We start from the raw sequence: 15912 nt of genomic DNA, 5'->3' as shown, positions 1-15912 counted from the left end.
ACACTCCCTCACCTCCCTCGCTCATTCGCTCGCCCCCGTCGCCGCTGCGGTGGTTGACGACGTGACTCGCTTGCTGGTTTGACGTTCCCCCCGAGACCCCTGTCATGCTTTTTTCATAATAACAACACAAACTCTCTCTCTCTTAATCATTCAGTGAAACCAAGTCGTGCTTTTGGGATGCAGGTAACTGGTAATTGCAACAGAAAGTAGACCAATGGGTGCAGTGTCTGCACATCATCAAGTGAGTTTGAGCCATGCAATTATTTTCTAATTACTAATGTTATCTCTCTAAATGATAATCTTTCTTCATTATATGAATTTTTAGGTAAAATTGTCCAGCCCTATGGGTGGTGGTCTTGTGTGTGTGTGTGTGTTTGTGTGTGTGTGTGTGAGTGTGGGAGTTGGGCTTATCTTACCTGAGACAGTCCTCACGATCTCAGAGGTGTTGCGGAGTCCCACGAAGGAGAACTGGTAGAGCCTCCAGGAGCGGATGTCTCCAACCTCCACTGAGCTCCTCTTCCACCTGTACACAATCTCCTCCTTTGGGTAGCCATCTTGGGTTGGCGTATGATTAAAAAATAATAATGAAAAAAGAGAAGAGGCAGAACAATCAAACCTCCAATTTCCCAAGACAACCCTTCACACAATACATTTTAGTGGATGGTCTTTATTGGATCTTGGGTTGAGAGACTCATTTGTGATTGTTATATCTTTCTCCCCCCCCCCCCCCACACACACACACTCGAATGTTAATTGGGGTTAAGGCAATGGTAATAAAGATGGACCTGAAAAGGGTGCGTCAGCAATTGCTGAGGGAATCTTAAACAGTGATTTAATACGAATAATGATTGACCTTGTGTCAAGTCTCTTTTGATCCCGGGCCAGCAAATAAGCTTTGGCAACCGCAAACGAAGTGTAGTGTGCAAATGTGAGGACTTTCCAAAGGGGAGGAGGGAGGGGGGCGAGGAACTTTAATGGGCCTCTTAATTGAACAACCCATAGACATCATCCACAAGAGGACATCTATGATGGACCTGGAAGGACAGTCCACTCACTTGCCCCCCATCCCCCGTGGCTCGCCCTACAGCCACATTACAACAATTTCATCTGTCCACTATGCTTTCATAATTATTGATTCCAATGACCAGTTTGGTCTTGAACATGGGCCCAAATTTGTGAGAGGCTTTCCATAGGCAACTCTAAAGAAATGAAAATGCCATAAAATAAAAAGAGACAAATAAAATGAAAAAAATAAATAGACACAAAATGTGTTGAGTGGAGTGAGACGCACAGAGCCGAGGGTCAGTTCTCTCTGAGGCCGCTGCATGCAAACTCCACTCATGTCATCCCCAGGAGACTCGACACGGTGCTCATCAATTTTACATGATTTTTTTTTTCTCTCGTCTTTCTCCCCTCACACACTTTCTCCCTCTGCCTCACACTCTCTTTTCTCTCTCTTTTTTTCCCATTCGGGCGAAACAATCCGTGGCTATTTAGGGAGCTCTCTCCGTGGGGCTGGCTCCTGTGGTGAGAGAACGCTGCATCCAAGCAGCCAAAGCACCATAAAAAAAAGTCCTCCCTGTCTCCTGAAACTGAAACTAGTGGCTGGGATGTGAACTAGAGAAGAAGGAGAGAGAGACGGAGAGATATTGAGAGAGGGAGATAAAGGGCGGAGGAGTGCAACCAAAATAATCTTTATGTCTGTGCAAGAGAGCTTTCTTATTTTCTCCCACCATGTGTTACACATTGGCAGCAAAACAACCCGTCTTTTTTCTGCTTCTGTGCTTACCAGCATTACCAGTTACCGTGTGTGGCTGTTCTATTTAAAGAAGGCGTTAATAAATAAAGTGTTAAACTAGTGAATTGAGGTTGAAATGAGAGCGAGAAAATGAGAGAGACAGAAACAGAAAAAAAGAGAGATAGGGAGGGCATAACAAGAATGAGAGAGATAGAGTGGATGAGTGAGAAGGGGGGAGAGAGGGAGAGAGAGAGAGAGAGAGAGAGAAAGGGAGAGTGGAAGAGAACATATGGGCAAACTTACAGCTTGAGAACTCCAGGGGACAGGAGTGCTCATCCATTGGAAAGTTGTTCAGTTTAAGTTGGCACTCGGCATCTATAGTCAACCTACAGTCAGAAAATTACCTCTCAGTAGCAGGCCAAGTCTTATCCAATCATTTGCCATGAACACCCACTTCACACTACACCGGACGCCTACCAATTAAACAGGCACAGAGAATACAGCCAGCATGCATGGCTCTGGCTCCAAGCTGCACACTTCAGCAAGATGAATTACTCTTTTATAAACATTGGGTTTAATCAACTATGCCCAGTGTTTTGTGTAAGGCTAAGCTATTTATAAACAGCATGTTATATTCCATATGTTTATGCCACCAGCAGATCCTGCATGACAAATTAACCAATCCAGACACGTCACGATATTATGGCAGCTCAGTTAAGCAGGTGAAAAATAAGGTGAAAGGTGAAAAATAATCAAATAGATTGTTGCATCATATACACTTGTGATGGCCATAAATATATTTGAGCCTAATGACTGATAATTTAGTAATACAATGTTCATCACTGACTAATGCATCATCTTCAGATGTCATACACTCGGACAGCATCTTGGCATATGATTACCATACCTCAGGGTGTAGAGTATGCGTCCATCATTCCAGATCCTCAACATCCTATTGGGTGTGGTGATCCAGTGGGCATCGGCCTTTTTTGAGTTGCGGAAGAACGTGTCAGGGATCCAGATCTTGCCGACCATGTTGCTGTTCAGGCGGAGCACCTTCATGGTGCTGTTGAACTTCAACCGTCTGTCATACCAGGTCTGGGCAAAGAAGATGTCGATGGTGTACTCCTGTTTGACGGAGCGACAGAGAAGAGTTATGTGCTACCAAAAAAGTGTCATCTAGCATAATTTAAAAAAAGATTTTTTTTACCCTTTTTACAAGTTGCCATCTCTCCTAAAGTGGCAGTTTATGAGAGTCTTTCCTTGTATAAAATACTACTGTGTACTAAGTGCTTTTAACTACATTAACAGAGTTGGGGAAGAGGAAGCTATTTTAGTTCAAAATGATCATTGTGACCTATAGACCCGAGTGATGTGCAAAGGCGGAAAAAGGGGGGTGAAATAAAGCCTTTGCAGCACATGGTCTTGTAGGTGCTGTATTGATAGAATCCTTTCTAGGAGGAGACGGGGATGTTAATCCTCTGTGCAAATGAAAGCACGCAGCTGAAACGAGCTGTGTCGAGGCAAGCAACCTGCAACCTGAGAATTAAACGCCGAGAAAAAGCCAATTACGTGGGGGCTCCTGTTTAGCAGTTGACATTCTCCCAACTCCAGGGCCTCATTACACCGAGCCCACTACCCTGCCATTACCAGTCACAGACTAGCGCGAGAGGGATGTGAGAAATACTTAAGGGGAGGGTCACATCACTGCCTGAGCACGCACACACACACACACACACACACACACACACACACACACACACACACACACACACACACACACACACACACACACACACACACACTCACAATCTTTTTCTTTTTTTCCCTCTTTCATTCTTTCTCTTTCTCTCTCTGTCCCAATCAGCCAGATCAGAGCCAAAACAAAGGTGTGTACAAACAAAGGTGTTCCAGGTGAATGCATTTTCTTTGAACTTTTAAATTTTTTAACTTTTAAAAATAAAACATTTTTGTGCAAACATTTGAGCTCATTAGATATAGATGATAACCATGGTAGAGAATTCAAACGAGAAACTAAATAACTGTTTCAAAACATTTGCGAATGTTTACCCGTTATTGCTATTTTGAACGTCTCACTGTTCTTGAGCCGACTGCTCTCTGGGTTTTTATTTAATAATTCTGGCACAAGGAAAGCCCTGGAGTTCAAAGTTAAGTGGCGCTTTTAAAAAAAAGACAGAGAGAAAAATCCTCGGATTTGTGTGTGAGAGGACAGAAGCATTAATAATTTACTTTTCTACAGAGCTTAGCCAAGCAATAAAACCAAAATCCCAAAGTGTCACAGACCCGGCTACAATCAACACATTCACTTTTATTTGCTGGAGTACATTTTTTTATCACAGAAAACCAAATCTTGTGATGGGCACCAACTGGCTTTTCATATTTTTTTTCTAAACACACACACGCATACAGAGACACACACACTCTCTCTCTCTCTCTATCTATCTCTCTCACACTCTCTCTCACACACACACACACGCACGCACACACACACACGCACCCACACACACACACACACACACACACACACACACACACACACACACACACACACAAAGATCAAAACTGACTCCCAGCCCTGACATTCCAGCCAAAAGAAAATGTCTATTCTGCGGCCGACTGAATATCAAAACTCCCCTCTGAGAGAAGACAGCAGTGTGCATCACAAAAGCACAACAAACACACAAAAATACTTTTGTAAAGTAAAAGAACACAAGAAAGATGTCAGTACAAAGTGAGCAAGCTACGTTTACACGTATACCAGATTCGGCAAAAACAAAGAGAATATTAGCCGCATGCTGAGTACGAAACACTCCATATCATGCATAACTATGTACGTCAAGAACTACCGCATTACAGTAATTGGCATACGGGGGACTACAGTGTTAGAGAAGAGTGGTTCAGTAACCTATGGTTTGTGCAAAATCCCCCAACTCCTTCCTCCAATTCCCGCCCACAGTCCCCATCTGAGCCAGTCAGAGTGCAGGCTCAAGAGTGATTAACAATGAGATGAAAGAGCTGACTATTTCCTACCCCTGTGACAGTAGCAACTGTGCATACACTTTTGGCTAAGGCGGTTTTTTTTCCTTCTTCTTAGTATCAGTCGCACTTGGCAGTAATTGAAAAGGGGTGAGAAATGGATTAACATTAAAATTGGAACCTTAGTCAGGAATTTCTCTCCGACCACCACACCACCACCGCCACCCTCGCTGGTGGGGGAGGGCGTCTTGGGTGAACTCCTGAGGCAGAGGAGGCCGCTAATCTCGCAATATTCATCCCAGTCTATTTATAGAGGCCAGCTTAACTGGGATGCACTCCCTGTAAATAGGCCTCAGCATCCGGAGGATGAGCCCCTCTGCCAGGTTTCATTCTTGCAACAAGCACCAAACTGTGAATGCAGGCATCAATCAGCCAATAATGAGACAAACTGTGGAAAATCCAATATCATTTTCAAGTGTGGAGCACTTATGAAATAGCATGCATTGCACGCGCATCCATCTCTCTGGAAAAAAGCTTCTTCTTCTGACATGCCCATATTCACAGTTTTAAAAATAACAGTTGCCATTGTGTTGTTACAATAAAACCGTTTCATTTCACTGCAACTCATTGGAGCAAATCAAAACCCTGCTCAGACTGATACAATACACACAAACTGATTTGTTATCACTAATTGTAAACAATACAGTGGTCATTTTTGTGCAATTGTTCTGTACATTATCAACACAAGAAGTGACATCTTGATAGAAATTACTGTAACTTACCATGTTGATAGCATTTACCGGGCCGATGCTGTTGACAAACATGTCCGTGTGAATCACTGTGGGCTTCACTGAAAAAGGACAGAGACAAAGTAGCCGTTATGCACGTTCAGCCCCAAACTCATCTACATACTAAACTGTTGTTCCACTTTCATCACATTTAGGTCCTGTTGAGATACCATGTACAGAACAGAGCATAGTTTTGTGTGTGTGTGTGTGTGTGTGTGTGTGTGTGTGTGTGTGTGTGTGTGTGTGTCTATGTGTGTCTGGTGTGTGTGTGTGTGTGTGTGTGTGTGTGTGTGTGTGTGGGAAGGGGCTTTTTTGTGATGGGAACATGATGGGGAAATGGCCGCTGGTCAGAATCAACTGGTAGAGCAAGGTGCTAAGAAGACCATAGTCATGGGTTCCTTGCCTAGGGAACACATACTGGTCAAATCAGTAACCAATATGTAGTGAAAATTCTGGTGAATGAATGAATGAATGAATGAATGAATGAATGAATGATGTGAGTCAATGTACATGGTCTTGTAGGTGTAACGCGGATGCTTGTACTATTTGAAATTCATCTGAAAACAAATGGTAATATTTAGATTACATAATAATGTGTGTCCCGGGTCAGTGGCATCATGGGAAATGTAGTTTAATTTGCTTGGTGCCAGTTGAAGGATGACAAATACTTATGGTGGAGTAGCCTGACAGCTTGATGTCAGGCGGGGACATGCAACTTCAATCAGTCCCATTCAATGTCAAAGTAAGCTGTTTATTCACCGTACTGTGCATAGTAGAAGACATAGTAAAATAGTAGTGCTTTTTACATCAATCCTGCATTACTTCATGCACACAACAGACACAACGCACACTCAACATCAGACACAAGCCCCTCATTCCTGCGTCAACTAAGGCCTTGACATGTAGGTTATGGGGAAAAGAGGCTTACATCTTATTCTCATGTCAGCCTAATACATAAACACAACAGGATAGCAAAGTATTACTCTTTAATCACAAACTCTTGTCACAATTCATTGTGTTTTCCCCTCTTTGGTTGAAGCGCCCTCGCAGTTATGATGACATGAGTCATGGGGCTAAGCTATCTTCTCCATATAACAAACATATCGTGGCCGCACACATGCACTCTCCAGGTATTCATCAATGAGACAAAGAAAACTCTTCTGTTCAAACAGAGCATCTCATTAAAAACAATTAAAACTGCAAAATATGAGTGGTATAAATATTAGCTCCATAAATATGTTTAACGAAGACCGAAGTGACGACCGAAGTGACTATATCCACAGAAACATTTTCGGAGCTTGGATGTATATTAGTGAAAGGCAGCAATTAAGAGCTGTCGTTTACCTGTTCTGTCTCAATAAATAAATCAGGGACATGCATGTGCAAGCCTCCACTACTGTCTAGAAAAATACATGTACATGTATTTTAAAACAAGCACTTATAGTGTCTATGTAAATGTCAGATCATTTTATATATCAATGCATCAAAACATACTGATGACCTACAGATCGGTTATCGATATGACATCCCTACAGATCTCCATGGCCATTAGCTTCTCTTTCCTTTTCCACTCTACTTCGTAAGTGCACCCACACATGATTTGTTCATCTGAGCTCCCCGTAGCCACTGCTACGCCCTGAAAAAGACAGCTGCATGCAGCATATTTGTCATGTTCTCAAAAAAAGCCCCTGAGACACGTTAATGTTCCCCAAATGACTACGTAACAGCGCTGATTTACAGTTCACTACTGTATGGGTCTGTTAGACACGCTCTTCAGGCTGAATCTCACTGGGATACACTGACACACATCTGTCACGCACACTCTGAGATGCATATTGGCATGTAATCAAACCACTGTGTAAACATGGAGACAATCCTGTTTTACTTAAGGCCACTGGTAAAATATCACACTTCTACTTGAACATCAGACCTTGAGTACTGTATATGTAGCTTCATACAGAAGTCTACTATTCCGGACATCACGTACTGGTCACTTCTCAGTCAGTGTTTGTGTGTATGTTGGGGGTGATTGTAGGAGTGTTTACAGCCATTACAGACTCTTGAGGTAAAATAATAGATACATGATTTTTCACCAAACTGAAGTAAGTGAAAGATAGTGATGAGATGCAATACAGTTACAGTTGTACCCAGTTTAAACTTTCTCAGATTTCTCACAAAATGGGGGGTGGCAGACCTGTATTTTAGAGAGCCAATCATATTGTCAGAGATGGTATAACTTATGTTTCGACTCACCTGAACATTTCATTTATTTCCACTGTTACTATAGCACAGTAAGCAAACTAACTCAATTTTTGGCCTTTTTTTAGCTACTACTGAATGGTTGCTTGTGCTGCTTTTGATCAGAGTGATTTCAGCTTTGTATTTTTAAGGCCTGTTTGATCATCCTATGTGGAGTTATGAGCCTCTTCCCATTCATTTTGATTGGAGCCTGATTTTGATTGCCATATAGGTGTCTGAAGGCATTGCCAAGATGGCTGCCAAGTGCCTGTGAGGACTTGCACCTACCTCCAATGTCAGGCCGCAGCTTGTTGTCGTAGCCATCAAGAAGGCTGTTTAAGATGTGAGTGACATCACTCTCGTAGACTTTGGGGGTCAGCACCCAGGTTTTGTTTGTAACTTCATCGTCATCATTCTCACTTTGGAGGGAACTGCCAAAAAAAAAACAGTAACATATGCATGTATGAAAGCTTCCTGGCATGTCTAGTCCCAGTTATACAGCCTTGTGTATTGTAACAAAATTGTATTGCATAGGTGATATATAGCAACGCAACAACATATAAAACACATTGACTATCTCACACTCTTTACTTTGCTTATGTTCAGCAGATGTTTGAAACACTTGACACTTGCTTTTTAAAACTCACATAGAATATGATGAAGCACGTTATAAAAGTCCTGCCTTGCCCTATGATAAAATTTCATGAATTATAAACGACAGGATGCACACACATTTGCTTCTTGGTGCCACAATACATATTGATGATGTGGCAAGCACAGTGGAGAGAGAGAGGGAGAGAAAGAAAGAGAGAAAGAGAGAGATAGAAGACATGCCTGTGTCCTTGTTAAATACGTCCCTTCATGAAACATTGATCGATGTTTTGTTTCAAATGGCCACGTCCTGAATTGCCCCCGTAGAGACACAACAGAGGAGAGAAGAGTGGACCAGACAGGAGTAGTGAAATAGCCACACCTTGCGGAGATGTCTCCCCGCATTACAAATCCGTGGGAGTGCCCTAATGAATATTTCCTACGTCCTCTCTGCCAGGGCCTCTCCGTAAATGACATGGTGTGTAAAGTGCTTTGGAGAGACAGTGAGCAGAGCAGTAGGACTGTGTGGTAGGAGACTCACATACAATAATAATGACACATTAGGGAGAGGGGAAGTACTTCCTTTGAACTGCAGAGCGGAGATTTTTATTCCCATTGGACGTCAATGAGTTCCACAACACCCAAAGTTGCCCTATAGTGGGGGCATTATAAATGACAAACTACCGTAATTCAAATCTTTCATCTCTGTGTAAATCCCCCACAAAGGGGTGTACTGATCAGAGAAGTCTTTGTGGCAAATCTCCATGTTGTTATGCAAATCTATACATTGGCCACCATTGTCATTTCAACGTAGACTGGGCCTTATTCTAATATGCAAGGGAAGGAAGGCGTACGTGTTTCATACAATGTATCTGGAGATGTAGCACATGTGCACAGAGCTGAACAACATTTTGGCTTTGCTGCCAAACAGAATGCCTCAAACTGGCAGAGCTGTTATGAAGAAAGACAGAGAGACAGAGGGACAACGAAAGATAGGACTAAAGGGGAAATGTGATAAAGAAAGAAAAAAAGGATAGAAAGTAAGAAATGGATAGAAAAAAAGGAAGAAAGAGAGGGATAGAATAAAAGAAAGAGAGGGATAGAGAAGACAGACTGAAGCCCCAATTATTCTTTGTGCAGCAGACAGTAACCATGGAATCGGGAGAAGATCGAAAAGAAAAATCCTTGAGAGCACTCTACTGGAAGTTTGCACTGAACTCCAGCACCACACAGAACTGAAAACCACAGAGAAAAAGGGTGATAGTGCAGCTCTCCGATGGCTTTCCTGTGTACTGAGGAATGATGCAGCCTATCTTATATTGACCCCCCCACCCCCCGTTCTTTACCAGATCCCAGTAAGTGCTACAGAGCTACAGAGACTTGGGATGGTCATTAAATCTTCATTGTTTCTCCATCTTTCAGAGGTGAGTTGTCCATTTAATGTGTCTGGGTGGAGACACACCCTCCTCCAAGTACAGACCTACAACACTTTCACCATCTACAGGAGTTGCAATATCACTTTGGGTGAGGACAGCCACATGATTATGACACCTTACAACTAAGAAAATGAGAGCAATTTTAGTGTACTGCTATATAAGACGGTGCAGCACTTTGCCAGTGTAGTACATGTATATGGTTCATTTCTATATTAGAGTCTTCTGGTTAGTACACTGTGTGCCATTTTTACACATACTACATACTTAACTATCTGTTAGTTTACTGTTTAATGCATGATGTATCTTATGTTGCCATTATAATTGTATGGATATGCGTAAAACTCTTTTCTGAGTCTTTTCTACTCTGGGTAAGGGCCCTAGATGGAAATGAGACTTGAAGGCTAAACATAGCATTACAATTACTACCACAAACATATTTACCACAACAAAAAACATATAAAGGCATGTAATGGAGGGGAAATTGGGATACAGGGGGGCATACGTCAGCAGTGTTTAGGTGTATAAGTATAAGTAAGTATATATACTTTTTTGATCCCGTGAGGGAAATTTGGTCTCTGCATTTATCCCAATCCGTGAATTAGTGAAACACACTGTGATGAGGTGGGCATCCAAAAGGATCAGACTGGAAGAGACTGAGCTGTAATGTCCAATCTGGAGTTGGTTACAGAAACTGGTCCAGTGGGGAGTCATGGCAGAGGAAACGGTTGAAGGGCTTCAACTATAGGGTAGAAGGTGAAGAAGCAATGGGGCCCTAATTTCATTGCTGGGCATCACGTAAAGGCACAAGCAACAAGCAAAGTCCATCTCACCAAAACAGACGCATTGTGCTTCTGACCCACCCGTGTCTGTGGTTAGGATATTGTTTGTGGTATTCAATTAGCTAAGTTCATGCATAGCAAATTTTGCTCGTTGTCAGTTCCCCATCACTGAAATAAGAGCCCCTGGGATGTGAGACCTGCTGAGTAGGATGGTGCTTGAGTCCTCAACATAGAATCTGAATGTGGTGTAATGCAGTGACCAGCAGGAGAGACCCACAGGTTGAGAGGAGTGAAGAACGGATATATAGGACTGAGAACATGAGTATAATTTTAAACTCAATACCACAGCTCTTTATATTCCATTCACTGTGCATTACAGAGCCAATGGAGATCCTAATGGACTATATGGGTTTGGGGTACATGGGTTTGATAGACTTGATAAGTACACAAGGGTCAACATTCCCAACCATTTCAAGTTAACAGACCGATGTAGGCCCTTTGACCAAACAGGATAATAGGATAACAGGACAAAGACTGTCATGTGTGAGGGAACAAAACCATAATGTATCAATGGGATGAGATGGCATCCAGGGCCAGTGACTCAAAGATACTAAGAAAAGGTGTTGAGTGTGATGCTGAAGTATCAAGGACGTTAATGAGGTAAAACAGAAGCTCAAAACCTAACAACACTCAAGACAGAGATGCCACTGATTAGAACAGAAGGGCAAATAAAGATTATTTTAATCAAGATAACTTCAATTTCATTCATTTTCATATTTGTCTAAGGATGTGTTCCTTCGACTCTCTTCCTCTGACTGGCAGTGGCATCAACATGAGGCTCTGACGTAGATTTAAGAAAAAAAGCAATAACAGCCTATCTTGCCAAGGTTAATGGCCCACAAAAGAAGCTGAACACAAAGAATTCAGAAGACGGAGGCCAAGGAGTAAATAAAGCAAATTCAGATTCAGCTCGCTTCCAAAGACTTTTGGAAGTCCTTCCTGACAGAGGAGGCTGTATAGTTTTTTTGAATTTCCCCTTGGGGATCAATAAAGTATCTATCTATCTATCTAGTTAAATATAGCATGTCTCAATGTAGATACATTCACATGTGTTCCTACAATAACTCCAAAACAATAGAGGAAATCAGACTGTGAAAGACAAATATAGGCCTCAAAGCGCCAGTGCCACAGCCCAATACTTCCCCTCCCATGGTTTAGAGAAGATGGCTTTATATCTGAGGAAGGAAACCTCCACATTAACCAATAACTCAGTGATCCGAAAGATCAGCAGCCATTTTTAGATAAAAGGATAGAGGACTTTGTTTATTTTCATTCTTTTGCAGCGCAGATCCTGCAATTTCTTTCTTCCACATAAACAATTTTGCTTGGACCTTGCACTGTAAGCACACATGTATAAAACAGTAACCTGCCATAGAGGTTCTTCCTTAGGATGCGGCTCTTAACGGATATGCCAGTTGACCTGTAATGGCCTCTAATTCCCTAATTAGCTCTATCTCACTCCACAACTCCATTACAGACCAGCTAAATACAATTTGTTCAGGAATGGCACAGTGGACTGATTTGAGCAAGGTGTTGATGCATTTATGATCGGTGTGAGGAGAATTTATATATCAGTACACAAAATTCTCCAAGAAATGTTGTAGTAAGCACATTTCATGCAGGCCACATAGACTTAATGAGCAGGGGAATGTCAGACAAATGCACTATAGAATACATGTCTTCTGATTAAACACAACATTTGGAAAGTCATAGCCAGGAAAGAGTAAAGAGAAGTGTAAGTAACAAACAAAAAACCTACTGTACTTACTTAAGTCTTACGTATAACATTCTTAATCAGTTATATATCAAGGAATATATTTCATTTAGTTTACATGTCCAGGATAATGAAGTTGTACAGATAAAAAGTATTTACAACTTGGACAACTTTAATAAGTAAACAACCTCAAAACACTCAGTCATTTTTTGACATTCTAATAGACACAAAACATACATTCACTTTTTTGCAAGTTTACTAAGAGGCTACTGCAACAGCTTACTTACAGTAAGAATGTTGAAAGAATTTATGTGATCTCCACTAGCGTACTATTTACACCCCACTGAAAGTAACTATCCTTGAGCGCTACTCTTCAGCCTATGAGATTTTAACATTTTAGAATGTAAAATAATGTGATTATCAACCATGCATAGTTTCTAGAATCCCATTTTATACTTAATGGACCTAGATGTTCTTTACAACATTGTGATGTTACCTGCTGATAGATTATTACATAGGCTACTATCATTACATGATCTCACAGGAGATCTTAAAATGTACCTAGATAAAGTATAGTATAATTAAAGAATTGCATTAGTACACTGAAATAAGGAAAGTTAAAATTAAGTTGAATCAGTACACTACACTTTCTGTGATTGCCCATAGAAAAGAGTAAGCAGCACTGACTCATGGGTAGGACTCCTTTGAACTACAGTCAACGCCAGCCAAAGTGAAATACTTTGTCGCCACAATTCTCTACACTATAACACTACATCATCTTCATTCACACAGCTATTAAAGAAGCAGGATTTCTGCTCAAACAGCAAATGCTGAAAAACTCTGTGGACAAGCAGCAAGTTCTGAACACTGTTTTAGTGAGATGTATATATAGGCTGAGACACACAAGTACAAACAGGCTGTGTACACTCAATAGTTCAGGAAGAGAGATGCTGTGACCATTTGCTGTAATTCAGTTTGAGTGTTTCCCTGACAGATCCAAATTATTCAGCTGAAGCAGCAGCAGCCATGGCGAAAGCTAAAATGATTCTCTAAATTACTCAGTGTTGAACACAGTGTCATACAGGGTGAAAAAAATCAACTGTTTATGTAATGAAGACAATCACAACTAGTGTACAAGACTGCCACTGCCACAGTGAGGAGACTGTGTTGACATTATGACATATCTCAGGCTATTAGCAGAGGGATGTCTTCACAGAGGAGGCCTCAGAGTCCCTGGGAGAACAACAAGGCAGTTATTAACACCTTTGTTCCTGCACTCTGTCTCTCCATGGCTTTTGGGTATGCTCCGGTATGGCACAGCGTTGCCTTCGTGCCAAGAGGAAAATGCTTGCTTCCCCACAAGCACCACTGATGGATTCTAGACAAACTACTGCCAATTCAGGCCTTAGGCAAGTCAGCTGAAGAAGTGGATTAGGAATGGAATTTATCAATCAGTCAAGGTACTGAGATCACTATGCTAAGATCTTCATTCAACTCTGCTACACTGTATAATTTAATTGTTAAGACCTCCTAACATTAAACAAATCACATAATTGTACTACTACTAACTTTATTACAATGTGTGCAGTCAACATTAATAATGGCAGAAATGCAACAGCTACATCTGCCAAGGTGTTATAGCCAAGATATTATAAATATAACAAGTACATTCTATCACGATGTTAGGTCCCACTGGTTAGGCCTACACATAATGGATCTGTTCACTACACAACAATGTTTATTATACGCTCCTGGATATACTGGTCCCCCTCTATAGGTATTTATAGTCTATAAAACATTTGCACATTAAGCTCAGATAAACCTAAAATCATAGATAGAAAACATTTTCAAATGATTCAGTATAGTTGAATTAACATCGACTAGTTATTTAGCCCTCATTGAACATTCACCCTTGCCTACTCTGGGCTAGGCTTCAGGGGTTTGATCTAGGCCATGGTGATTCGTGGCCGCATTTCCAATGATGGAGGATTTCATGAAAGAAGGGGGAAGACTGATGCACTGCCCATGTATCCTCAACCCTAGGCAACTCCAAATACAGATGTCATTGAGTTCGATTTTAACAGAATCTGTTCATATTACTTGAGGTAAACACTGACTGCTGTTCACGATTATTTTACGCCTCTCCATAACACTAGTAGGTGAGCCTACCTTTTTGGGAAGACCGGATGATATGTAAGCAATTAGGCGTTCCATACGCTACTTATTTGATGACATAAGACCTGCTTCAGTGGCAAATTGTTATTTTGTATGTCAACTGGTGAAATCCTTTGGTTTATAACATAAACATCATATGAACTGTGCGAGTGGTAGGCTAAGGTATCGATAGTATTAAACGGCGTTTGTAAGTGACAGGAAGTGTAACCGACGGCTACAACTTTGCCTCTCCATACTGAATCATATTGAAACAGAAACAGCCACAGACGCTAGTCGTTCAAAAAAGCTTTTTGGGATTACGCTTTACCATATGCCATTATGTTTTGTGTTTTGCACTGGCAAATATTTGATGGCTACTGTTGATATCATGCTATCCTAGGTTCAGGGTTCTTCTATTCGCTATACACCCACAAAATATGTCTACGAACCCGGATGTCAGACGAACCCACTTTTCGTGTAATCGGATATTTCTGAAATCATAGCCTTTCAAAATATCGTATAATTGTCATAGCTCATCACGCTTCATAGATAAAGCAATCGAATACCAACGGATCGTCTGATGTGCGAAATGCCTTCGCTAACACAAGATTCTTACAGATTCAGACGCCTTCTTAACGAACAGATTATATGCGTTGTCCTTTACTATGATAATATGTTGTTTTGACGCAGCCATTACACTGTAAAGCAGTTGAATGTCAGCTTCTTATTGTAACAGAGAATACATTTCAACAACATTTCAGTCAATTTCTGTCGGAGCCCGCTTACCTTGAAGGAAGATATACGATTAAAAACACACAGAGAAATATCTTGACTGGAAAGCCAGGTTTCAACATCGCAGTCGACCATTTACATGGTATATTTTCAGAGGCCAGGAACACCATCTTCTTTTCCTCTTTATTGCAGATGGACGTGTCCCTCTATTTACTGACTATCTTCGCTATGACACATTACGTACATACCAGCTCGCGTTATAATTCAGTTCTGAAAATCTGAACCCGTTACGCTGCTGCGAGGGCAGCCACTGAATTGATATAAAAGCCTCTCGGATATTTCATAAATATTTGGAAATTACATAAATATAGACGCTCCGGAATACCCTAAAATCCAGCAGCTAGGAAATATATTGAAGCCTCAGTCTGAATGCAGATTATCGCTGGGGTCAAAGAGGAACCGATGCACGTTGCTGCAGCACAGATCAACACATGCGTGGTTTCATCGCGCGGCTTCAGAGCCAGGAGGAGATCAAGTAAACGTTAGGTCGCTGCTATTAATAAAACAGAGAACAAATAACAGCCGTTATTGTATTTTTTCGGCTGTAGATGTTGCTTATTATGTTGTAAATGAAAAATAACGCGATATAATGTTTTAACGTCTGTATAGAGTCCGTCGTTCATTT

General features: G+C 41.3%; 1 protein-coding gene across 1 annotated transcript in view; it reads right to left on the bottom strand.

The window, feature by feature from the left end:
- gabrg2 (gamma-aminobutyric acid type A receptor subunit gamma2) overlaps positions 1–15382 on the bottom strand; it is a 37522-nt gene extending 22140 nt beyond the window's left edge. Inside the window, exons 1-6 of the mRNA XM_076273572.1 lie at positions 15282–15382; positions 8050–8192; positions 5518–5585; positions 2646–2866; positions 2042–2124; positions 417–554 (exon numbers count right to left, since the gene is read on the bottom strand). Coding sequence (XP_076129687.1) covers positions 417–554; positions 2042–2124; positions 2646–2866; positions 5518–5585; positions 8050–8192; positions 15282–15349 — 721 coding nt within the window. The 5' untranslated portion in view covers positions 15350–15382. The remainder of the gene's footprint in view (positions 1–416; positions 555–2041; positions 2125–2645; positions 2867–5517; positions 5586–8049; positions 8193–15281) is intronic.
- Positions 15383–15912: the final 530 nt, after the last annotated feature.

This window comes from Alosa pseudoharengus, unplaced genomic scaffold (genome assembly GCF_046254945.1).
Source record: "Alosa pseudoharengus isolate Yale_2024_CS ecotype anadromous, Long Island Sound unplaced genomic scaffold, YU_APseudo_1.1 YU_APseudo_1.1_scf_8, whole genome shotgun sequence".
NCBI classification, from domain to species: Eukaryota; Metazoa; Chordata; class Actinopteri; order Clupeiformes; family Clupeidae; genus Alosa; species Alosa pseudoharengus.
This window is presented reverse-complemented; position numbering and strand designations above follow the sequence as displayed.